Here is a 26907-nt window from a genome sequence, read left to right as displayed (position 1 = left end):
AAAATGAAGATGCAGTCACATCTGTAAAGAGAGAAGATGAGTGGGGAGATAAATCAGCTGAATCTGAATGAACTTGTCTCTCTGACGGAGTTTAAACAAGTTTTATGCTTTGTGTTTGAGTATTAACACTGTTAATAGTCAGGCATCTGGATGTTAATGTTCTGATTGTTAAAAGTGATCAAAGGCTTGAGCTTTTAGAGCCCCTTTACACTACAAGTCTCATTCTTCTAGTCACACTCACATACCAAATACATAGACAGATGGGCAACCTATGATTCAGTGCCTTGCTCAAAGGGGCAATGAAAGGTGGCAGGGAAGAAGGACACAATCAGACCCGGAGCTTTCCAGTTGCAAAATAACTTCTTTTCCCACTGATACAGCAAGAGCCCTACAGGTTTTTAAAAATGATTAGAAAAGATGGGGTTATAATAAATAAAATTGTAGCTAAAATAAATCTTAACTTGTGCTTCCACTTTCAAGTCATTCAGTTCGTTCGAATGTTTATTTGGGTTCAAACACGATCTGTGTATCAAAGTCGTAAGATGAATTCAATATGGTCCGATTCTATTCTTCTCTTCTTCTTTTTGAAATGCAACATGTCCGACCGCCCTTAAATGCACCATGATCTGTGTCGCAACGAGAAGAGAAACAGAAAGTATTCAGGGGTTTAACTGTATAACAAAGAGTAATAGAGGATCTACAGCGTCTAGAAGAAGTTGGAGGATTTCTTCTTAATGAATGTCAGCAAAGTGTGAATCTGCCACCAGAGGTAGGGTACGTTCATTGTTTTATTTCACCTTAATTGTGTTTCTTTTTTCCATCCCCACATTGGAACTGCGATTGATTGTTATCGGTTTCGTTGTAGTTACCAAGGACAGTGAGCTGATCACCAGAAGGAAGAACAAATGGACTGGATACGGAGGAGCTGGAGAAGCCCTCCAGGTATGAACTCCTAAATATAATGTTGTTATGACCAGAGAAGTGTAGCCACACATTTTGACCAAGTAAAAGTAGTGTTACTTCAAAATAATATTATTGAAGTAGAAGTAAAAACCAACCCAAATAAAAGTAAATACGTATTTTATTAGGAATTATAATTACTGAATAATTACTATAATTAACTGGTTGATTGTAATGTCAGATTTTTTTTTAGAAACAATTTAATCAAACATGGTAAAATCATAAAATAATGTACAAGTTCTAGTATCTCCAAAACTCAAAATAAACAATGACAAAAAAAAATAAAAAATAAATTCCAAAACAAATAAATCAAAGGAGACACAAATGTTTCTGTATTTCACAACATAAAGTGAATAAACCAATTAAAACAGTGCCGACTGCATCTGGTGGCGATATGCTGTAAGTATATTTACTTACCCTCTAAATGCAGGTGCACAGAGGTGGGTAGAGTAATCAAATCAAAAATAAGAGTTTTACTTTTGAATATCATTCCAGAAAAAGTAAAGAAGTATGGTGCAATAAAACCGCTTAGAAGTACAATTTCAAAAAGTCCCTTTAGTAAATATAACTGTCTGCCCACCTCTGATTATAACAACTCATTGACATCACCGACCCCCTCCTGGACCCCCTGCAGTTTGCCTACAGAGCCAACAGGTCTGTAGATGATGCAGTCAACCTAGCCCTTCACTTCATCCTCCGGCACCTGGACTCCACAGGAACCTATGCCAGGATCCTGTTTGTGGATTTCAGCTCTGCCTTCAACACCATCGTCCCAGCTCTGCTCCAGGAGAAGCTCTCCCAGCTGAGTGTGCCCGACTCCACCTGCAGGTGGATCACTGACTTCCTGTCTGACAGGAAGCAGCGCGTGAGGCTGGTGAAGCACGTCTCTGACTCCCTGACCATCAGCACCGGTTCCCCCCAAGGCTGTGTTCTCTCTCCTCTGCTCTTCTCCCTGTACACCAACAGCTGCACCTCCAGTCACCAGTCTGTCAAGCTTCTGAAGTTTGCGGACGACACCACCCTGATCGGACTCATCTCTGATGGTGACGAGTCCGCGTATAGATGGGAGGTGGACCATCTGTTGGACTGGTGCAGCCAGAACAGCCTTGAGCTCAACGCTCTAAAGACAGTGGAGATGGTTGTGAACTTCAGGCAGAACCCAGCCCCACCTGCCCCCATCACCCTCTGTGACTCCACAATTGACACTGTGGAATCTTTCCGCTTCCTGGGAACCATCATCTCCCAGGATCTCAAGTGGGAGCCAAACATCAGCTCCCTCATCAAGAAAGCCCAGCAGAGGATGTTCTTCCTGCGGCAGCTGAAGAAATTCAACCTGCCAAAGACTATGATGGTGCACTTCTACACAGCCATCATTGAGTCCATCCTCACCTCCTCCATCACCATCTGGTACGCCGCTGCTACAGCCAAGGATAAGGGCAGGCTGCAGCGTGTCATTCGGTCTGCTGAGAAGGTGATTGGCTGCAGTCTACTGTCGCTCCAGGAACTGTACACCTCCAGGACCCTGAAGCGGGCAGGGAAGATTCTGGCTGATCCCTCCCACCCCGGTCACAGACTCTTGAGACTCTCCCCTCTGGCAGGAGGCTGCGGTCCATCCGGACCAAAACCTCACGCCACAAGAACAGTTTTTTCCCATCTGCCACCAGCCTGGTTAACAAAGCCCGGAAACCACCCTGACATTCCCCCTTTCCCCCACACCCCCCCTTTTTTTGCTGACAGGACACCTGTAACCTGTAACTCTATGCGTTACATTAACGCTCAGCTTGGACTCCTGCTTACTTGCACTGCTTTACTTGCACAATGATCACCTGCACTGTTGTATTGCTCTTGCATCTTATACTGCTCTATATTTACTCTCACTCACTTAAAACTGTGCACTTATATTTATATTATATTGTAGATATGTTTGTACTGTTTAATTTGTACTGTATTGCACCGACTACGCCAAAACAAATTCCTTGTATGTCCAAAAACGTACTTGGCAATAAAGCTTTTCTGATTCTGATTCTGATTCTGATTCTGATTCTGATTCTGATTCTGATTCTGATTCTGATTCTGATTCTGATTCTGATTCTGAAGAATTTGCATGTGCTACTCAGACCTTTTAAAGTTTTACAAATTTTGTCACATCACAATTTCAATGTATTTTGCTGAGAGTTGTGACAGACGTGATAGACCATCAATAAGTAGTGTGTAACTGTTAAGTGGAAGGATAAGGATTCGTGGTTTTCAAAGGTTTGTACAAATAAAATGTTAAAAGTGTGGCATGCATTTGTAATCATGAGTAAGCCTACTCTTTTCTGCTATTACACCAGCAGGTGTTGTCGGCGTATGCCTCTAACAACTTTCTACATCTACAGACATGTTTCTCTCCATTCCTCTTTGCTAAATAGCTCAGTCAGATTAAATAGAAAGTATCATGTTTTGATGTAAACCATTGTGTTGTAGCTCTGACAGTGTGTTTAATGTTGTTGTCCTGTTGGAAGGTGAACCTGTGCCTCAGTCTCCAGGCTTATGGAGCCTCTAACAAGTTTTTTGCAACATTTGTTGATTTGATTTGTTGTTTTATTTAGGTTAACAGTCAAACCCAACAAATTATGCAAAAGACCCTCTTTAAGTATTGTCTGACATTATTCAGCTCTGCCATTTACATTTGTGACCTAAATCTTCCAGAAGCTGAGTACCACGGCTTGTTCAACCATGGGGCAACGTGCTACCTGAACAGTGTGCTGCAGGTTCTGTTCATGACCAAAGAATTCAGAGAAGCTGTGAACAGGTTTGTTTTTACAGGTTTTTGTGTTTAACTGTATGCCAAGGGAAAACCTTGAAGTGTGCCTGTGTATTGAACATTAATTTGTATTTTGGTGTAGGTTCACCAGTCCCAATCAGAACTCTATTGATCATCATCTTAAGGAGTTATTTGAAGAATTACAGCAGCGGAAAGCATACACATTTAATATATTGAATGCACTAGAAGTCATCAACGGTACAGTATGAGATCGATCAGGACTGAGGATTGATCTTTTTTACTTTTTAGTAAAATTGCATCATGTTGTCTAAATCTAGGTCTTGACTATAGTTGTACTGATGCAGTCGTCACTTTGTTATTATTAATGATTATGAATTAAAAACACAAAGTTGCATTTTATAATTTTTGACTTGCTTTGTTAGTCCTTCAAATAAGATTTTCTTAATTTCTTCACTTCTCCCAGTGAATGTACAGCAAGATGCTGCAGAATACTTTGAGAGGATCTTAAGGAAGACCAGTACGAATGCAGCACAGGTACCTTTATCAATTACAAAGAATAAATTCTAATATTAACACAAAAATCAAAGTTGTATGAAATAAATATCTGTGAAAAATGACTTTGAATTTACTAATAATCAGGGAAAAGTTGTGGAAAATTTAGTTAAGTACCCCTTACACAAAAAAAAATGTTTTAGTTTTTTTAAGTAAAACTCAAATTAGATTTTTAAACTTTATAAATAATGACTGAATGATGAGAGAAAATTGAATTATTATAACAACTTTTTGAATATAAGTAATCAGTTTAACAAACAAAAACATTAATTGGTTTTATTGTGAAAAATAAAGCATGTGAGTTTGTAATATAACATTTGTCTGCTAGATTTGACTTGTATACGCTAAAATTCTTATCAGTAATAATATATCTCATATAATCTCGTACTCGTCGTCTTCTGCTTCATCCGGACATCAGAGGCACAAACGTTTCTCCCAAAACACACAAAACAATACCACTGTGAAATAACGTGTGTGGTTCAGACATTTATTGACGGTCCTTAGGCGAACCAGTGGGAACAGGCAGAGAGAACCTGCCCGTAATCAGACTGCCTGCATCGGACCAAACGGGTGGACGAGTTCGCTGAATCTGCGGAGCACAAATATGCAATATCCAACCTGAAATTAACTTTAAAGGTCATAAGTCCGCGGTTTTGCACATTGTCCTCGTTATTGTCATGGATAAGACAAAAACCTCCTAATAAAGCCCAAAATTAACTTCTTCAGGCAAACTTTGGAGCTTCACTATCCAGACAGCAGCATCTCTCCTCTCTGCTTCTCCTGCCACACTCCCTCACATCAGAACCCCTGAACCTTATTTTATAAGTTCTGGCTGGGCTGTGGTCCAGATAATTATTGTAATGTGGATCATTTCGACATTAAAACCTAACACACTACACTCATGGCTGGAGGCGGGGCTTCAGCCGGCACAGCTTCAGTCATTGGCGGGTCAGTGGAAACACAACAGTGACCGTACCGAGTAGAGCGAAAACCGAGCACTGCAGAGCCGAGCCGGCTAATGCGAGCCAGTGGAAAAGGGGGAATAGCCTCTAGGATCATTCGAGCACTCAAACCCATCCACCACGTTAAGGTGACAGTTCAGTGAAGGACTCATATAATAGGACCCGAAAGATGGTGAACTATGCCTGGGCAGGGCAAAGTCAGAGGCAACTCTGGTGGAGGCCTGTAGCGGTCCTGACGTGCAAATCATATAATCATATAATCTCCTAAATACATTTCCTTGGTGTAAATTTGTTTTACTGGATTAAACAGATTATGACACATGGAGCACACGATAAACATTTATTCCATGAACAACATGTTGGTTCTTCCAAAGGTGGCAAAATACATACAACATAAGAGAAAATGTTTGAAGGTCACATAAAAATGTTTTGATCCTGCGACCCATTGCTAAATTGAAATTAATTTGTAAATTATATACCAAATATAACCCTTTAAATTAAAACCTCAACATTAATTTAAGGTTTGAAAATCCTTTATTCAGTTTACCTTATCTCTGTTACTGCTTAGTGACTAACTTACAAAAAGTAAAAAACAAAAAGTTTTTATTTGAATCGCTAAATATAACTGCAGAACAAATATTTCTCACTGGTGTTCATGGTGTATCAACAATGTAAATCAACTTTTTAACTTACTTTGAAAGTTTAACCTGAGAAAACTGCACACATCTAAGTGAAGGTAAAGATTCAACAGCTACAGGACTAAATTGTCCAGAATTTTGTAAAATGTTGAAATTGTTTGAAAACTATTGTGTTATGGTTATAAATAACTTAAGTAAAGATACGTTTCCCTAGTGCTTCCTGTTGCTTTTAAAACAGACACATTCCTAAGAAAATTGCAGGTCATAAAACACAAATATTAAAGTAAAAAGCACAGATACAGCCCGACACATTGCAGGTCATTTGGGAAAGATCTGAACAACTTGACATTAACTTGAAAACTGAAAAGATGGATATGTCTAACAAAGAAAAAGCAAAAGATCAGAGTGAGCTTATTTCTTGTTCATATTTTCAGAGTCTTTGTTTAAGCCATTAACCTTTTCTTAAGGCTGTTCACTTTTGGTGAGAGCCTAGCACAATCCAGTTCAAGGAAACATTTCTGGAATACCTCCAAGGTGTACCTTAGCTCTTTGGGATGGGTAAGACTGACTGCAAATGTCAACCCAACAAGCATTGCACATGCCCTTGGAAAATTACCCAGGCATAACACTCACACCCTCCCAATGTCATCATCCTCAGATCCAGCTGCCTTAATTTTCTAGAATTTCATCCTCTGTTCAGAAAGACCTTGTGACAACATATCCCCATCAGCATCTTAAAACAACAAAATGTGGGTTTTCTATTTGTAATTGCAAACATGAAATATCTCACACCTTGACTAACGTATATGAACAAAGACAACAAAAAGATGTTTCTATTTCAACACTTACACTATATTCTTTGACGAGTTGATCAATGGACTCCCCATAGTACACCATCAAGCACTGAATAACCAGATCCCAGGTTATGTTAATGCTAGGATTACTTGGTGACTAAAAAGAACAACCCCTCTCCCCCAAAAAATAAAAATTATTATCATCATATGGGACAATGCAGATATAAGAAAACAAATGTCCTTCTTAGGACAAAAGAAAGACCCAGTAACTTCTGTAGTTATGTGATTTTTCTGCTAAGAACAGACATGTATTGATAATACAATTAAAACATAAAAATCATAAGTGTTTTGTAGTGAATGTTACTCATATAATTTTCCAAAATTTCTTGACATTTTCTTGCACTTGACAAAAACATGCAAACAACTTAGTTGAGTTATACCCCATGCAAATGACAGTCTCTAATTTGAAATCAAAACTCATTAAATTCTAAACAGAAATGTCTGTGGAACATACCTTGGCTAAGATAGCCTGCGAATTCAATCCCATGGCTCCCCCTTTGGAATGGAAAATGGCCAACAGCATGGGAATATACTCATCCAGCATGGACATAAACTTGAATTCAAGGTGTACCATGCTAATCCCGTAGAACTCACCCTGCAGCTGAACAACAAAAAAAACAAAAACAAGATTAAAGCCTCAAATTATTTGAAACTTGAAACATGACATAAAAAAAAAAGCCTACCCACAATGAATTTGTAACTCACATGAGATGCCTCAAACAATGCTGGCCATTTGGCTTTGATGTCCTCAATCAAGGGGGACTGGTTGCCGATTTAATGTCGTCTATGTGCAAATGTTTTTGCCATCTTTTCTTTTATCAACTGAACCCTCTCTTCTTCTTGACTGTCTTCCTTTTCTCCTGCTGGATATGGAGGAAGGTAATTTACCTCTGCTTTCTGAGGCTTTTTCACTTTCTTTGTAGATTTCTGGTCCCCCAGACTCTTGCGTTTCACAGCATTGCATGTCACCTCAGGAACACCAAACCCTCTAAGCTTTGTGAGATAATTAGCCATCTTGTATTTGATGCTTTGTTGCCAGCCATAATAACCTGAGAAAGAGCCAGGTTCCTTGAGACAAGAGTATTTTGTCACGAGTACCTCTGCAACATAACTAACTTGTGTATTTGAAGGATAGGCTGTAAACATAAATATAGTTTCAGCCAACTTCTCCATAATGTCTGTCTTTTCTTTGGAGGTTGGGAGAAGAGTTCCATTCTTTTTGTACTCCTCAGATGTTCTTTCAAAGTACATCAGTTTAGTATGAAGACTGTGAAATAGGGAAATGCTTCAGCCAGGGCTCACATCGTTCTGTGGTGCTCTGCCTTTTGAGAATAATGGTGTCCTGAGAAGATACGGTTGCAGCAGAGTCTGCATTTGATGCAACTGCCTCAGCATATGATGAGTCGTTGTCAGTTGACAGGTGACCAAAGTGGCTACGAAACTTTTATCAAGCGGAGCCATGGTTAGGACAACCAGGGTGATATCAACAACCTTCACAGTGTCTTTGTCCTTTATCTGGTCGCTTCTGCAAAGAGTGAAGTAGTCCTTAAATTCTGAATGAAAATACTGAAGACTGAACTCATTTAAAATCCCGAAGGTATGCTTCACAACACTTAGCAGCTCCTCTACTGTTGGTGGGATCCCTGATGGAACTTCTCCATTTGGTCATCAATGATTACACGGAGCTTTGTCTCCATCTCTCTCAATCTTCATCAAGTTTCTGCTGCCTGCTGCTCCAAAACAGTGATCTTGCCAGTGTCCTCTGGTTGAACAGATTTCAGATGCTCTACATACCAGGCAGCAAGTAACTTTACAATTAAATATACACAACTGTCCAAAACGACTATCTGCATTATCTCAGCCAAGTCTAGTAGTTCACACGTTGAACCATAACATAGGATCATCCCAGCAGTGTATCTTGTTCCACTGTAGGTGACTGGCAAAGTGCACACAAGACAGAGACGGTGATACCATTGGGTGTTTGGTTACAAACAACATAAAAATTCTGAAATTATGACAGACTTATGTCAGGCCAATGAAATCAATACGGGTTTAAATATCATAAGTTTGTAAAAGTGTAATTGTTAAAGCAAAAGTAATTAAATATCTGATTAATTATGTTTAAGATCATGATCCTTCTAACCCTTTTTTTACAATAGCAAATGTGAGCACTTTACTTTAAGCTAAACTAAATCAGTGGTTGATATACACTCACCGGTCACTTTATTAGGTACACCTTGCTAGTACCAGGCTGCACCCACTTTTACCTTCAGAACTGCCTTAATCCTTCGTGGCATAAATTCAACAAGGTACTGGAAACATTCCTCAGAGAGTTTGGTCCATATTGACATGATAGCATCACACAGATGCTGCAGATTTGTCGGCTGCACATCCATGATGCGAATCTCCCGTTCCACCACATCCCAAAGGTGCTCTATTGGATTGAGATCTGGTGACTGTGGAGGCCATTTGAGTCCAGTGAACTCATTGTCATGTTCAAGAAACCAGTCTGAGATGATTTGTGCTTTATGACATGGCGCGTTATCCTGCTGGAAGTAACCATCAGAAGATGGGTACACTGTGGTCATAAAGGGATGAACATGGTCAGCAACAATATTCAGGTAGGCTGTGGTGTCGACATGATGCTCAATTGGTACTAAGGGGCCCAAAGAGTGCAAATAAAATATCCTCCACACCATTACACCACTACCAGCCTGAACCGTTGATACAAGGCAGGATGGATCCAAGCTTTCATGTTGTTGACACCAAATTCTGACCCTACCATCCGAATGTCGCAGCAGAAATAGAGACTCATCAGACCAGGCAACGTTTTTCCAATTTTGGTGAGCCTGTGTGAATTGTAGCCTCAGTTTCCTGTTCATAGCTGACAGGAGTGGCACCTGGTGTGGTCTTCTGCTGCTGTAGCCCATTTGCCCCATGGTTCGACGTGTTGTGCATTCAGAGATGCTCTTCTGCATGCCTTGGGTTGTAACAAGTGGTTATTTGAGTTACTGTTGCCTTTGTATCAGCTCGAACCAGTCTGGCCATTCTCCTCTGACCTCTGGCATCAACAAGTAATTTGCGCCCACAGAACTGCTGCTCACTGGATATTTTCTCTTTTTCAAACCATTCTCTGTAAACCCTAGAGATGGTAGTTTGTGAAAATCCCAGTAGATCAGCAGTTTCTGTAATACTCGGACCAGCCCGTCTGGCACCAACAACCATGCCACGTTCGAAGTCACTTAAATCACCTTTCTTCCCCATTCTGATGCTCAGTGTGAACTGCAGCAGGTCATCTTCACCATGTCTACATGCCTAAATACATTGAGGTGCTGCCATGTGATTGGCTGATTAGAAATTTGCGTTAACGAGCAGTTTGACAGGTGTACCTAATAAAGTGGCCGGTGAGTGTATAGTCATTCCAACAGATGAACACATAAAATGTATATGGATGGTCATTGTTATTTTGAAATAATAATTCTGCAAAATGTTCTAGTGAGATATTTACTCTTAACAGTAAATACAAACTCACTGACATGGCTTAAGCCCTCTGAATTAACACAAAAAGTTAAAAATGTATTACTATGACCTGTACATGGCACAAAGGACTATGGGCGGAAATGTACAATGATTAAAATGAAAGGGCTTTCATGGGTAAAATCAAGTAGATTTCTTACATTTTTATGGTACTTATAATTTCTTTTTAAATCTGCTTAACATACCATTGCTTATTTTACCCTAAAAGAAAATGTGTAAATTTAAATAACTGACCATCTCAAAAATGTTGAAATTTATATATATATTTATTTAGTTATTTTTGTACTTTGTGATTGTTTGTTTGTTTGTTTGTTTGTGTTTCAGGTGTTCCATGGACAGCTGACTCACAGGACCACCTGTTTAGTATGTCAGACAGAGACTGACAGTGAAGGACCATTCTGGCATCTTCCTCTTGACCTGGAAGAGTCTTCTGGAAACTACAGTGTGGTGAGCATTTGATGAGCTGTGAGGTTAATATTTAACTGTTGCAAGGGGTCAATGTTCAACGAGTCGGACAAAATATTTTCACAGCAGAGCAATATAAGAATAGATTACACTTGATTTAGCTAGTAACGCTTGAGCAATGAAGTGCAGTTTTCTTAACTTTAAGCTGTGGAATATGGCTTGAAAAGCACTTTGGTAATACAGGTATAGGAACTGTCAGCTGACTGTTTACAAATGAGTTAACTGCAACGAAATTATGCCAGCAGTGACAAACTGCGATGTTGCCTTATCACAAAGTTTATTGTTGAACTCTTTATCACAGAGTGTTACTTTTAAACATCCTTATAGCCTGAAAAACTGAACAAAGTACATTTCCTGTAATAACTACACCTCTTTCCCATCCAACTGCTGGAGATCCCTGAGTTCTTTTATAGCTATTTCAGGTTGACCAATCATTTTCCCTACTTAGCTCACAAATGTATGTTGAGCTAGGACTTTCTTGACCCATATGCCGAGCAAAAAAATAGTCTCTCTTGTGGAACTTTTTAACATTTTGGGGTTTTCTGTGATTGACCATTAAGAAGTAGTGCATAATTGTGAAGTGAAAAAAAAACTATTTCCACAATTTTGCAAATACAAAGGATGAAACAATATTCTGCTTTGCAAATGATCTCAATCTCAGTCGGATTGGACGGAAAGCATCTGCAACATGTCTGTACTTTGACTAGGCCAACCGCTTCTCCTTGGCATTGTTGATTTTATTTTATCCATGTCGCTTTTTCTAGTCCTAGTAGTTGCTACTTTTTCTTGGATTTTATTTCTGTTTTTATCATTTGTTTTAACATGTAATGTTTTTTTAATTTATTTTAATCATTCTTGGTGTTCAGCACTTTGTTCAGTACCTGCTCTTTTTAAAGTGCTTTATCACTAAAGTTGGCTTGTCTTGTCAATTCTGACATGTGAATATTATTTGTGACGCAAATCTTTTTTTTGTTTTGAAAACTGAAAACCCAAAACGTTAAAAAAAATAAAGGCACGAATAATCTCTTGGTAAAACAATATATATTTTCCTGTGAAAAAATAAAATTATCTAGCAATATTTTTATGAAACAAATAAAGTTTGGTGGAAAAGAGATCTGTAAATCATTGCAGATCTAAAACATCAAATGGCTCCTGTCTTTTTAAAAGAAAGACATACCATGTCCTAATGTCTTTTGGTCAATTGTTTCTATGTTATTGATCTAGAAAAAAAGTTTAGTTAATTCTCAGCTACAAAAACAAGATCTGAGACACTCTTTCTCTGAAAATGCTTAACTGTATTTAAACAAGCTAAATGAATGGGCGCTCCCTGGACTGCCTTTGAGTAAAGGTCTTTGGATGTTTTTGTTTATGAAATAAAATGAAAGCAAAAAACGGGTAATAAAAGAAAAATAAGATTCCAGTTTCCCATCATTTTTTGAAAGGCATAATATCAATGGAAATCTTTCCCGAAAAAGTTAATAGATAGTGTCTGATTGCATCAGCCACTTGAGTTGGTGGACCAAACTTGTGCAACTATTAAACGATTAATGCTGGCTGCACAAAATCATTCTGAATGCCTCCCTTCTTGTCATTCTTCAATAAAGGCCATATTTTTATAGTGCATCACAGATTCTCTTACCTGAGCCAAGGATCTATGCAGCTCCTCCAGAGTTACAATGGGCTTCTCGGCTGCCTCTTTGATTGATGCTCCACTTACCCAACCTGTTACATTTTTTTATTCTTTTAAATTTGTGATAATATGTGATAATTTCTTGTCTGAACATACTATAACATGTTAAAGTCGGTTAAAAGCCCTTTAACTGTTAAGTGCTTCTTTTTGAGAGTTTTTTTCCCCAGACATAAATACAGTTTAAATTCTTTAGGAGAATGGCATCAAGATGTTTTTCACACCAACAATATTTGATGGAGAGAACCAGATGTACTGCGATAACTGTGATGTTAAAGTTGATGCTACCAGAGTGAGTAAATATTTAGTGGTTTTCAGATTTTTGTGATACATGATGAAAAAAACGTGCATACACTGCAATGTTTAAGCAATGTTTTCATATCTAGTTTTATCTGTTTTGTCCTTCAGAAATATGTAATAATTCATCATCCAGATGTTCTTCTTCTTATGCTGAAGAGGTTTGACTTCAGTTACAAGCACATGTCATACATCAAAATCAACTGTTATGCCGATGTTCCCCACACCTTGAGGGTACCAGAGGTAAAAATCCTCTCTATATTTTTATTTAGAACTGATTTACTATTTAGAGCAGAATTGTTGTTTTGTATAATTCCTGATTCCAACAAAAATTCTTACATGTGGGTCAGAATCAGACATATGAGCTGTACGCAGTTGTGGAGCATTGTGGTGACCTGAGAGGTGGGCATTATAAGGCAATAATCAGGCCCAAGGATGAAGAAGTCCAGTGGTACGTCTTTGATGACACCAACGTCACGCCGGTAAAACTAATTCAAACTTTCTTTCACCTTCGAAGATTTGTGCTCAACACTTGAATTGTAAAACATAGAACGAGAACAATTAATCAGATAATTTATTTGCTTTTTTCTTCTATCAGCTTGGCCAAAATCATTTTCCTGACAATGTGAACATTGTAAAGTAAGTTTTAAAGACTGCTGACTGTTGTTTTTATCAAGCTGCATTAAAGATGCGATCACCAATTGTCAGCTTTTTAATTACCTGGGCAGGAAACAACAGAAGAAACCAGAAATGAACAATTAAACCATGGAGCCTATTTACTGAGGCAGGGGTGGAAAACAACATAGGAACCAGCTGGGCTATTTAAAGGGAATATGGAACAAAAAGTTGAATAAGGGCAGGAACACTGAGGGAAGGAGACTAAATAACACAAAAAGAGTTCAACTAAAACATGAAAGGATCTACAAACCAAAAATGAAACAAACAGGAAACTAACATTAGAGGAAAAACCGAATTGCACAGAGGAAAGAACACAAAAAAGAAACTAAACACAATTAACCAAATGGAAACACAGTAACAACAATAAATAAGTAAGATAAATAAACAGCAACACAGATAAATTAACTCTAATAGGTATTTCAACTGATGGGGCAACAAAGTCAGGCAAGATGGAGAGGTAGCTCAGACCTGCAGGTCCTGAGGGGGTCAGCAGGACCATGTCATCTGGTCCCCAAACTGGTCCCCAAGGGCCTGGTCCCCAAACCATCCTGTCCATGGAAATTATGAATGGGACTGGTGACAATGGGCAGCCCTACCATAGACTTAATGCCGGGGCCCCGAATCCGTACTCCTGGAGTGTCCCCCACAGGCCACCACGAGGGACACGGTATTTTCCCAGGTCCACAAAAGACATGTGGACCATTGTGCAAACTCCCATAAACCCTCAAGCACCCTGTAGAGGGTGTAGAGCTGGCCCATGGCTGGGGTGAAAACCACACTGCTCCTCCTGAAGCTGAGGTTCGACTATCAGTTGGACTCTCCTCTCCAATACCCTTTCATAGGCCTTCCCAGGGAGGCTAAGGAGTGTGATTCCCCTGTAGTTGGAACAACTACAAGGGGATCACCACCCTGGTCTGCCAGTCAAGAGGCACTGTCCCCGACCGCCACGCAATGTTGGAGAGGCATGTCAGCCATAACTTCCCCACAACGTCCAAAGACTTGAGGTATTGAGGGCGGATCTCATTCACCCCCGAAGCCTTGCCACCTCCAAGCTTTTTGACCACCTTGGTAACTTCAGCCTGGGTGATGAATGAGTCCAAGTCCGTGTCTCTAGTCTCTGCTTCCACCCGGGAAGGCGCCCTTCCACCGTCCAATAATGTCCCTCGTCGAGTGTCCAAGACAAGAGGCTGAAGGTCCGAAGACATAACTACAAAGGAGATCATTGACCTCCTGCCTAGAGTGTCCTGGTGCCAAGTACACTGATGAACACACTTATGCTTGAACATGGTTTTCGTTATGGACAATCAGTGATTGGCACAGAAGTCCAATAATGAAGCACCACTCAGGTTCAGATCAGGGAGGCCATTCTTCCTAATCACACCCCTCCTGGTTTCATTGTAGTTTCCCATGTGGGTGTTGAAAGTAACTAAGTTAAGTCAAGTTTGGGTTAAACTTGACTTTAACTTGACTAAACTTGTTAACTCAAGTTTTCTCTAAGGGCTGTTTACAAGGCTTTGTTTGAGGATTTAGACATAAAGTATACCAAATGCCACCCTTTAACTAGCTGAATTTCTGTCTGTGAAACCTAAATGGGTTTGGTCTGCAAGCTGTCAGGGAGAATGGGAAAATATGAACAGCTGTATTTTTTTTCAAAAAGATCCCCTAGTAACAATGTCAAAGATAAATTAACCTATACATCCATCAAACCAGATCGTTTTTAGCAAGAACTTATTTTGGCAAGACAGTTATAAACCACGTTTTGCCCAGATCGCCACAGAAACCTGCCTTCATTATACAATTAAAACATTCGATAGGGAGAAAAAACAACACCACAGGCCTAAACTGTCCAGCATCTTAAATACAGCAGTATTGATAAAAGACAAGTGGTAAAGAGAATGGTAAAAATGTGCATCACAGTTTTTTTTTACAGTTTTCTTTTCTGCAAACATTAAATTCAAAAATGGTTTATGTTGAATTTTCAAATAAATATTTTAGCATTATTATTATTTGATTTTTTTTTTAATTAGTTGATTAGGTTAAATAAATTTTTTTTCTTTTATGTCTTTCTCTTTCTAGTTTCAAGGATGCCTATCTTCTATTTTACAGAAAGAAAGGTGAGAATCAACATATCATTTTGAATAAAAATTTTCAAAGTGTTAAAGACTTTGTTGGATTCATTTGCAAAATGTCTTTAATTTCTTTTACTGTGTAACTGTTGCAGATTCTTGCAGTGTGGATTCGTGTTCAGACAAAGATAACCACCTATGTACCACCCAGGACTCTGATCAAAGTCAAAAGGAAGAGAATCTTCAGGGCGGTGACAACACAGAAACACTTAATGAGAATTTTTCTGACATGGATGACAGAGCTCAAAATGCTTGTAACATTAAGCCAGTGAATGATAAGGGGAGGATACTGGATAGTTTGTTGACTGAAGCTAAGCCTGAGTCCAAGCATCTTGGAGATGGAGAACTGAATGAGTCAGAAACACACAGTAGGAAGAAACACACAAAGGGCAGGGCTCAAGATAAGACAAGATCTAGTTATGCTCAGGACGTAACGGAGGATGCACAGAGAGATGAGCAGACGGAAAACAGAACTGTACTCTCTGCAAAAGATCAAACTCAAGGTCATGATGCTGGAAGAATAGAGGATGCAGCCGCTGTTGATGACGCAGAAAACAACAAACCGCTCCCTACTGAAAATCTGCCCCACTATTTTAAAAACACTGAGCAAACTACGTCTGGAAATATACAGGCTGACATTATTTCTAATAATAATCAAGCAGAAAGTGCTGTGCTTAATGAGCAAGAAAAACTGATTGAATCACATAGGAAAGAACAGTCAGATTTTTCTGAACAGTTTTCTGATAATGAAGGATTCAATAACCTCTCACAAAGGTTATTGAATCAAGATGGCCTTCATCATGATGATGATGGTCCAAAGGTAGATGAAAGTGGAGAAAGCAAACAAAAGGATGATCAGAGACAGATAACAGGAAACAGTGAGAGGAATAAAAACGGTCTAGGAAAGAAAGAGAACACAGAGAACACTGACAGGATAGGTAAGTATCTGTTCAGCCATAGAAAGGATAAACGTCTGAAACCCTATGAGAACAGCCAGGCAAGAAAAAGGGTAAAACATAAGGAAGAGTACTCTGATAGTCCTGCACAGTCTTACCATGATGAAAGACCAGAGGATTTACAGAAGGGACACCATGGACAAGATGTCCATTCAGTTTATGATGCACAAAAGAAGCTTGACTTAAAGAAAACCATGAAAAATAATAATAAAATAGGACCAATGCTAACAGGAAACCAGAGAGCTGAGAGAGATGAAGAAACAAGTCAAGAAAAAGTTCAAGCTGACACAAGTAAAGGATTACAGGGCGCTGCAGCTGGGGGACATAGTTCAAAGCAGTCCGGACTTGATTGTAAGACTTTAGAAGTAGATATCTGGGAGGTTTCTCCTAGTGGTAGAAGAAAAAAGAAAATACAAATAAAAACAACTGTTGAGGAAATTTCACACAACAGTATTAAAAGAAAGGAAAAAAACAATGAAAAGCATATTAAAAGAAATTCAAACGAAGTTGAAGAAGGAATAACCCCCTCTGATCCCCTTTTATTTGAACATCAAGATCACACATTGAAGGAAGTCGCCAGAGATGCGAATAAAGACGCATACAGGCAAAATTTTTCCCCTGATGCTGAGTTTGAAACATGTCAAAACAAGCATGTAAAAGAGGAAAAAAAATGTTCATGTCAGTGCACGTGTGTATGTTTGTGAGTACAAAGGAAGCAACAAAGAAAAGAAAAGTGACATTTCTGTGTTTCTCTATTTCTAGAAAGAGCCAGAAAAATCTAATTTAGCTTAAAAATTCATCAAAGTGATTTTATTAGCAGTAATTTTTTTGTTGTGAACGCAGCTTCATAAACTGTTCAGTCCTGCAGGCCTTTAATGGTCAGGATACATGGAATTATAGAGAAATTCAGTCAAAGACCATTTTCACATAATGTATCAGTCCAGCAAAGGATTTAAATAATGCTGCATTAGCATTTTGCTGCTGAATATAATTAAAGTAGCAATGCTGTGAGTGTCAGGCAAGAAATTCCAAGTAAAATAATTATGTTAACATTTTTGTACCTTTTGCTTTTACATTTTTAGTTGTATTGCGGTTTTCTGAAATAAAATGTGTAAAAAGATGCCACAGGTGAATTTCCTTTTGATTATTTGCCCACGTTGTTTTCCACTGAAGATTATTCAAAGCAAAAGAAAACACACAAATTTTTGGATCGAGCCTCACAGTTGAAAGGTTGTGGACTAATATTTATCATCTGATGCTTTGTCAAGTTGGCACATTGAGGCAAACACCTGCAACAATTATTAAAAAACTGATATAGAAGATGTTATTTTTTCTTTATTTGTAGATGTTCATTCTTGGAAATGTTTTGTTTCAGTTTCTCTTAATTTAGAAATCACATAACTGCAGGCTGTTTTTCAGCCTTATTATCTACAGTGTTTAATCAGTCAATGTTTGAACAAGATTGATTAACAGAAGGTGGGAATGTCAACGAACTCTACAAGACAAGATAGAAACCCAGATTATTATTATTTTGTCAATTCAATTCAATTCAATTCAAAAATACTTTATTAATCCCAAAGGGAAATTAAATAAATTATCCATGGATAATAAGAAAACTACTCGTGGCCTGCGGTACTGTTGCAGTAATGTAGCAGCTCTTTTGGTTCATCAAAGCATGTGAAATATGATTTATTTCAAAATGTATTTAGTCCTTTTTAAATGACTTACCTGCATTACTTTTTTAAGGTTTGCATTTTTTTTCTTCAGTTTTGAAAAAGTAAAAGTGAACAGACAGAAAGCAATGCAAACCTTGAGAAAAGTATGTAGTCAAGCAAGAAAGGTTTAAGTTAAATTAAGGCCATGAAAGCATGCAGCATGCTGATCTCATATGAAAACTATGTAAGCTCTGCAGAAACTGCACAACTGAAGGAACCTTTATAGATTCCCATGTTGAGCATAATTAAAGCAGTTGCGAATGATGATAAAAATGCAGTTTATCAAACACCTGGTGGAATCTGTTACATTCTAATAAATACATGTCTTTTACTGTTCAACAATAGCAGGAGCTTAGTTTTTGTCGGTGTTATTAAATTCAAAAATTTAACGTATACTATAAATCTTGTCAGAAAATATCCATTATAATTTAAAATACAATAATAATAATTACTAAAAGTACTAAAAAGTAACAATAACATTAATCATATTAATCAGAGTTTGCCTCTTTTAGACTGTGGTTGTCCCTTGATCTGCAGTTGTTTACCCTACGTGGTTGTGCTCTTTTGAAAATGCTTTCAATTGGAGATATATAAAAATTACAAATAAATGTTTTTCTGTAAATTATTTATATCTGAACATATTGTTTACATCTTCAGTAGATTAGCCCTTATTTAAGGTTTATGAGGAAATGTTCTTATTGGCACGGATGCCAAAAACATTTCACGAGGTTTTTATCTCATTAATTTTCAAAAACGACAAGGATCCAACAGATGCAGGCAACTTTAGGCCAGTGAGCTTAATTAATGTGGATTGTGTGGGAGAAGAAAGTTTACTAATTTAAAAATGATGAAGAGACAACTGTTTTCCTTTCAAAGCCAACACGAGGGATCTTTTATTCAGACCACAACTCTGAATACATCTTCATACAAAATCCCAAAGAATCCCAGCCCTCAGTTCCTACAGGGCGATTTTTATACAGATACAAAACATTGGTGTGTGTGGGATCCTCTTGACCAATTGAAATCATCATACTCATTTACGTAAAACTTTTGGCATCCACAACATGGATTTTCAAGAGCAGTTCCAGCAATACAAACATCTGCAGGAAATCAAAACTGGTCTACGTGGCAGTTTACAATAACAATTTCATCACTTATCTGGACCGCTGAACTCTAATGTCAAAGCGACCTGGCAGGATTCAGGATATCAAAATTCTTTCCAGCTGGACTATTTCTATCCAGCCTACAAGTTTGCTTCTATAATAACAAGTCCATTAGTCTTTCCTCAATCCAAGAACTTTCCCTCTTCACAGAATTCATTTTACATATGGTAAAAATAATAATAATACTTTCAATATAACAAACAAAGCTTTAAGCTTCCACAATTGCAATACATTAACAAAACATTTGGCCTTTAGATTGGAAAAGGTATGTCCATGCTTGATACACTCAGACCAGTTGGGGTTTGTTAAGGGAAGAATATAATCAAATAATGTAAGGGCATTTTTGCACTTTATATGGTCAGAGATATCAGTGCACCTATAACTGCTCTATCACTGGATGCCCAAAAGGCATTTGATTGAGTGGAGTTTCCTTCAGTATACTTTAAAGGCATTCATATTTGGCAAAGGTCTAAGTGGGTTAGCGTACTTGGCATACACTGCAGGGGCACACACAACCAGAAGATCCCTGAACTTTGGGGAATGACATAAGTACATGCATCCACCATTCTGAGACCAATAATTGTAGGCTGCATTTATAGGCCACCAGCTTCAAATGTGCTAAATGTAGATGCATTGTGCTCTTTGCTTACAAAGATATCAGAGTTGGGCAATAAAATGTATATATTAGGCGATTTAAATATTGACTGTCAGTCTAAAACATGCCCACTAAAGAAAAGGCTAAAAGACACTGCAGTTATTTGTGACTTAAAACAACTCGTTAACCAACCCATTGGAATATTCTGTGATAACTCAGGGCACATATCTTCAATATGCATCGACCATATTTATGCCAATAACAGTGCTGTTTGCTCAAAAGCAGATTCTGTCCGTCGTATTTACAGATCATAATGTAGTTGCTGTGGTAAGGAAAGCTAAGGCACCAAAAACCGTTCCAAGAATATTTCAGAAGAGAAGTTATTGGAAATTTTGTAAAAATTATTTTGTTAGTGACATAGAGGAAATAGACTGGACCCACGTGTTGGGGACTAAAGACATAGATATAACTGGCAAACCTTTCAATGAGTTGTTTCTTTCTGTAGTGGATAAACATGCACCGTTAAGGAAGTTTACAATGAAAGCTAATAAGGCTCCATGGATTGATGCTGAGCTTAGACAGGCCATGGCACACAGAGACTCATTGAAAAAGGAAGCATGTGTTTTAGGGAAAACTGCACACCCAGAGAAATGGACTGCTTACTGCAAAGAGAGGAACACAGTGACTAGACTGAAAAGAAAAAAGAAAAGAGAATATTATAGACACTTATTGCAGGAGAAAAAGAATGATGGAAGACAGCTCTGGAATACTTTGAATGAGTTAATGGGCAGGAGAAAATCAAACACACCATCATTCACAGAAGTGGATGGCCTTTTTCTAACAAAAGGAAAACAGAAAGCAACTTATTTTAGAATCTTTTTTGCTAATAAAACTGATAAGATTAGACAAGGAACTGTAAATTACAGTAGTTATGGCACCTCATCTAAAATAATCAAGAACTCAGCAATGAGGGGTAAAGATTGTAATTTCATATTTCATCTGTTGAGTCCCAGAGAAGTAGAAAAAATTATTTATAATCTGAATCATTACAAACCATCAGGAATACATGAGGTGGATAGTAGTTTACTAAAATTAGCAGCGAGTAAGATAGCTGTTCTGGTGTGTCACATATTCAACCTACTTTTGGCACAAGGAATCTTTCCACAGGCATGGAAATCTGCCAAAATAATTCCTCTCCTGAAGAATAAAAGTGATGGCTTCTCAACAGTAAAGAGTAGGCCAATTAGTATCCTTCCCATCCTGAGCAAACTAATAGAAAAGTTTTCGTACAGATTTTTAAATATTTAAACGTAAATGAATTAAGTTTTGAATCACAGCAGGGATATAAGGAAAATCCCTCAACGAGTGATTGAGTGATTGATCGGTGGCTAACCAATGTTGACAACAGAATGATGGTGGGTGCATTTTTTCTAGATTCTAGTGCTTTTGACTTAGTAGATCATGACCTGTTACTAGAGAAACTATCTGCATATGGTTTCTCTTACACACCACTAAACTGGATAAGAAGTTGCTTAACCTGTAGATGTCAATCTGTATTTTTCAATGGTTCTTCTTCTCCTAAATATTTACAGCGTGGTGTGCCACAGGGCAGCGGCTTAGGGCCGTTACTTTTCTCACTTTTTATAAATGACATGCCACATTTTCTTAAAAGGTGCAGTACAACTCTATGCAGATGACCCTACAGTCTATTATGCTACAAGTAATATGGCAGAGCTAAGACTTACACTACAGTCTGATCTACAGCTGCTACAAGGCTGGATAAATGAGAACAAATTGATTTTGAATGTATCGAAAAAAAAGAGTATGCTATTCATATTATGTTTAAGGGAATGGAAATTGAGCAAGTGCAGGAGGTAAAACTCCTCAGAGTAATAGCTGATGAACAGCTGTAATGGGAGAAGCACATCAGGTCAATTGTAAAGAAAATGGGTAAAAATATGTCTTGTATAAAGAGATGTAGCTCACTTCAGACCCCTGCTTCCAGAGTCCAGGTGGTTCAGTCTTTGGTAATATCCCACCTGGATTACTGTTTTGTGGTGTGCTCTGGGGCATCCAAAAAACACCTGTTTAAACTTCAGACTACACAGAATAAAGCTGCTAGATTGGCATTGGGTTGTGGTCCATTTGACTGGAGACAGAACTCAGCTGCTCTTCATGAATGTCCGTCATGGCTCAGGGTAGAAGAAAAACTTAAGAATCATTTATTATGCTTCTTTAGGAATATATGCCATAGCAGACAACCTGCTTATTTACATGGGTGCTTACGTTATGTGAGAGATCAACTCAATTATTCCACGAGAAAAGCCTTTCATGGTCATTTGGTCCATCCGTGACCCAGGACTGAAGCTGTTTGTAGATTAATTTTCTTTAGAGCTGTAACTATATGGAATAAACTACCCTCAGCAGTTAGTAAACCATCTGGAAAAGTCTCTTATAAGAAATTACTGAGAAAGTATTTGTTTTCTGAGTAATAGATGTTTGTAAAATGTTTGTTTTCTGGTTTAATTAATTGGAATTTGATTTTTTATTTTTTTATTTTAACATGCATATGTACAGGTCCTTCTCAAAAAATTAGCATATTGTGATAAACTTCATTATTTTCCACAATGTCATGATGAAAATTTAACATTCATATATTTTAGATTCATTGCACACTAACTGAAATATTTCAGGTCTTTTATTGTCTTAATACGGATGATTTTGGCATACAGCTCATGAAAACCCAAAATTCCTATCTCACAAAATTAGCATATTTCATCCGACCAATAAAAGAAAAGTGTTTTTAATACAAAAAACGTCAACCTTCAAATAATCATGTACAGTTATGCATTCAATACTTGGTCGGGAATCCTTTGGCAGAAATGACTGCTTCAATGCGGCGTGGCATGGAGGCAATCAGCCTGAGGCACTGCTGAGGTCTTATGGAGGCCCAGGATGCTTCAATAGCGGCCTTTAGCTCATCCAGAGTGTTGGGTCTTGAGTCTCTCAACGTTCTCTTCACAATATCCCACAGATTCTCTATGGGGTTCAGGTCAGGAGAGTTGGCAGGCCAATTGAGCACAGTGATACCATGGTCAGTAAACCATTTACCAGTGGTTTTGGCACTGTGAGCAGGTGCCAGGTCGTGCTGAAAAATGAAATCTTCATCTCCATAAAGCTTTTCAGCAGATGGAAGCATGAAGTGCTCCAAAATCTCCTGATAGCTAGCTGCATTGACCCTGCCCTTGATAAAACACAGTGGACCAACACCAGCAGCTGACACGGCACCCCAGACCATCACTGACTGTGGGTACTTGACACTGGACTTCTGGCATTTTGGCATTTCCTTCTCCCCAGTCTTCCTCCAGACTCTGGCACCTTGATTTCCGAATGACATGCAGAATTTGCTTTCATGCAAAAAAAGTACTTTGGACCACTGAGCAACAGTCCAGTGCTGCTTCTCTGTAGCCCAGGTCTGGGGAATGCGGCACCTGTAGCCCATTTCCTGCACACGCCTGTGCACGGTGGCTCTGGATGTTTCTACTCCAGACTCAGTCCACTGCTTCCGCAGGTCCCCCAAGGTCTGGAATCGGCCCTTCTCCACAATCTTCCTCAGGGTCCGATCACCTCTTCTCGTTGTGCAGCGTTTTCTGCCACACTTTTTCCTTCCCACAGACTTCCCACTGAGGTGCCTTGATACAGCACTCTGGGAACAGCCTATTCGTTCAGAAATTTCTTTCTGTGTCTTACCCTCTTGCTTGAGGGTGTCAATAATGGCCTCCTGGACAGCAGTCAGGTCTGCAGTCTTACCCATGATTGGGGTTTTGAGTGATGAACCAGGCTGGGAGTTTTAAAGGCCTCAGGAATCTTTTGCTGGTGTTTAGAGTTAACTCGTTGATTCAGATGATTAGGTTCATAGCTCGTTTAGAGACCCTTTTAATGATATGCTAATTTTGTGAGATAGGACTTTTGGGTTTTCATGAGCTGTATGCCAAAATCATCCGTATTAAGACAATAAAAGACCTGAAATATTTCAGTTAGTGTGCAATGAATCTAAAATATATGAATGTTAAATTTTCATCATGACATTATGGAAAATAATGAACTTTATCACAATATGCAAATGTTTTGAGAAGGACCTGTATTGATATTGTATTATGTAAACTGTCTGTAGAAAGGACCCCAGAAAGAGTAGCTGTCAAGCTTATGACAGCTAATGGGGATCCAAATAAATAAATAAATAAATTCTGTTTCTGTCTTAATCACACCCAGTTTAACAATAAAGTTTGGTATGACATTCAACTCACTGAACTTGTTATTTTTGTCATCTTTAACAGGCAATTACTCATCAATTTAAATAAATAATAGCATTTGATTACACTTACAAAACCTACAAACATTATTTAATCTACAGCTGTATTTAAATTTTTTTTTTGTTTATTTGTTTTTGACTTATAGTATGCCTTTGCTTTGTTTTGGTAGGTTTATATTTAAAATGACAAACGATACATAAAAAGATTATGTTTATCAACTAGTAGTTCCTCTTACATGACAACAGATGCCAGCCAAAGGTTGGAATGTGCATGTACTTTCTGTCATTCCCCAAAGATTAGAGATATTCTGGTTGTGTCTGCCCTTGCAGTGTACCGATTGGGTAAAATGACCTTAAATGTAGTGGCTGAGCACTTAAAGGACCACCACACGTTTATTTATGTCACCGCGCGTTGACATTCACAATCTGGTTGCTCGTAAAAAAACGTCTCGTTATTTACGGATTAGAACAACGCGTTAATATCTCTCCCTCGTCTAAACCCGCTTATCTTTGCAGTGTGGCGGGGGTTCTGGTGCCGAGCTGAGGCTAACTTGCTGCATCATGACTGAATTAAACCGTTTTTAAGGTGATTTTAGGTATTTTTCAGAATGAAAATAATCTATATGAGTATTCCATTTTCAGAAGGACCTGATTATAAATACAAAAACATGTAAACTGTTTACTTGGCAGCAGAGACTATTTAGCACTGTAGGCCTACTATAAAATAAAAGCAATTAGTATAAACTATCTGGCTTGCTACCACCAGTGTAGCTGTTATTTGCTGCTGTGTATTGTATTACCCTGTTCACACAGAACAGTAACCTGTCTTTTTGATGAAAAAGATCATTTGTAGTTAAGTTTCTGTCAGATGATTGCTGCTATTGCTGGTTTGTAATCAGATCCTGTCGGATCAGGAGCTAACACCCAAACCAATCAATAAACTTAATTTCAGTGAAGCTGCTGTCTGTTTCTCGGTTACATAGTTTTTCTATACAAGAAATGAACCAGCTAATTAAGTCTCCATGTGAACATTTTGTTTAAAAAAATCTTTTATAGAATAATTAAAGTGCAATATTTGACAGGAGTTGATATCTTTAGTCTACACAGTGTGAACACGTTTGTCTGCAAGACAACAATAGCTAATTCCCTGTCCTCCTCTGTGTGGTGACTTCTATTTCAATCAAAACGTATTATTAAAAAGTTTAACTAATAGTGAATATCATATAGCTTTACCTCCTAACCAAACATTTTACAGATACTAGCAGACCTTCTTCTTTCAAAATGAAGCTAACTCAGACTGATATTTGTGTTTTACCTTTTTTCAAAGTTTGTTTTAAATGTTTTGATTAGGATTATAATTCAATGTAACTGGTCGGCTACTCAGTCTCATATTGGTGAACAACTTGTCAAATGCATTGAACATGTATTTAACATTTGTCATGTGAGTCTCATCTCTTATTCCTGAAAGTAAAACACAGATTTTTTTTGTTTTGTTTTTTGAAAGTAAAGTGCAGTTTCTTACTTGGTATATTTTTCTCCTGTGTTGGATAGCCCACGTGGGAAATGACAGTGACACCTGGAGAGGCGTGATCGGGAGGAATGGCCTCCCCGATCTGAATCCGAGTGGTGTTTTGTTATTGGACTTCTGTGCTAGTCATGGGTTGTCCATAATGAACACCATGTTCAAACATAAGGGTGTCCATCAGTGCACTTGGCACCAGGACACCCTAGGCAGGAGGTCAATGATCGACTTTGTTGTCGTATCATCAGACCTTCGGCCGCATGTTATGGACACTCGGGAGAAGAGAGGGGCTGAGCTGTCCATTGATCACCACTTAGTGGTGAGTTGGATCCACTGGAGGAGGAGAAAGCCGGACAGACTTGGCAGGCCCAAGCGCATACTGAGGGTCTGCTGGGAACGCCTGGCGGAGCCCTCGGCCAGGAATTTATTCAACTCCCACCTCCGGGAGAGCTTTGAACAGATTCCGGGGGATGTTGGAGACATAGAGTCCGAGTGGACCATGTTCTCCGCATCTATTGTTGATGCTGCTGCCCGTAGCTGCGGCCGTAAGGTCTGCGGTGCCTGTCGCGCCGGCAATCCCATAACCCGGTGGTGGACACCGGCAGTAAGGGATGCTGTCAATCTGAAGAAGGAGTCCTATTGGCTGTGGTTGGCTTGTGGGACTCCTGAGGCGGCTGACGGGTACCGTAAGGCCAAGCTTGCTGCGGCCCGGGCAGTGGCAGAGGCAAAAACTCGGGCCTGGGAGGAGTTCGGTGAGGCCATGGAGAAGGACTACCGGTTGGCCTCGAAGCGATTCTGGCAAACCGTCCGGCGCCTCAGGAGGGGGAAGCAGTGCTTCGCCAACACTGTTTATTGTGGGGGTGGGAGGCTGCTGACCTCAACTGAGGACATTATCGGGCGGTGGAAGGAGTACTTCGAGGGTCTCCTCAATCCTGCCGTCACGCATTCCCTGGTGGAAACAGAGGCTGGGGACTCAGGGTTGGACATTTCATCACCCAGGCTGAAGTCACCGAGGTGGTTAATAAGCTCCGCAGTGGCAGGGCTTCGGGGGTGGATGAGATAAGCCCTGAGTACCTCAAATCTTGGCGGTCGGGGGCAGTGCCTCTGGACTGGCAGACTGG

General features: G+C 38.9%; 1 protein-coding gene across 2 annotated transcripts; it reads left to right on the top strand.

The window, feature by feature from the left end:
- The first annotated feature begins 643 nt into the window (after window positions 1–643).
- On the top strand, window positions 644–17604 carry LOC124880170 (probable ubiquitin carboxyl-terminal hydrolase creB). 2 transcript variants are annotated; one of them, XM_047385112.1, is made up of 12 exons: window positions 644–769; window positions 866–942; window positions 3652–3754; window positions 3849–3964; window positions 4191–4261; window positions 10595–10717; window positions 12619–12714; window positions 12831–12962; window positions 13070–13201; window positions 13318–13358; window positions 15474–15511; window positions 15619–17604. In XM_047385112.1, the coding sequence occupies exons 2-12, from the start codon at window positions 906–908 to the stop codon at window positions 17181–17183; spliced, it is 2454 nt and encodes an 817-aa protein (XP_047241068.1). In that variant the 5' UTR covers window positions 644–769; window positions 866–905; the 3' UTR covers window positions 17184–17604. The 2 variants fall into 2 exon arrangements, with proteins under 2 accessions (XP_047241068.1, XP_047241069.1); XM_047385113.1 differs by having other exon boundaries at window positions 674–774.
- The last annotated feature ends 9303 nt before the right edge of the window (window positions 17605–26907 follow it).

The sequence above is a fragment of the Girardinichthys multiradiatus genome, chromosome 14 (genome assembly GCF_021462225.1).
Source record: "Girardinichthys multiradiatus isolate DD_20200921_A chromosome 14, DD_fGirMul_XY1, whole genome shotgun sequence".
Lineage (NCBI taxonomy): Eukaryota > Metazoa > Chordata > Actinopteri > Cyprinodontiformes > Goodeidae > Girardinichthys > Girardinichthys multiradiatus.
This window is presented reverse-complemented; position numbering and strand designations above follow the sequence as displayed.

Excerpts from the sequence above, each read along its gene's own strand:
- LOC124880170 (XM_047385112.1), top strand. The coding sequence starts at position 906 with ATGGACTGGATACGGAGGAGCTGGAGAAGCCCTCCAG. Across the intron at positions 4,262-10,594 it reads CCAGTACGAATGCAGCACAG|GTGTTCCATGGACAGCTGAC; the intron begins GTACCTTTATCA and ends TTTGTGTTTCAG. Across the intron at positions 10,718-12,618 it reads CTTCTGGAAACTACAGTGTG|GAGAATGGCATCAAGATGTT; the intron begins GTGAGCATTTGA and ends TAAATTCTTTAG.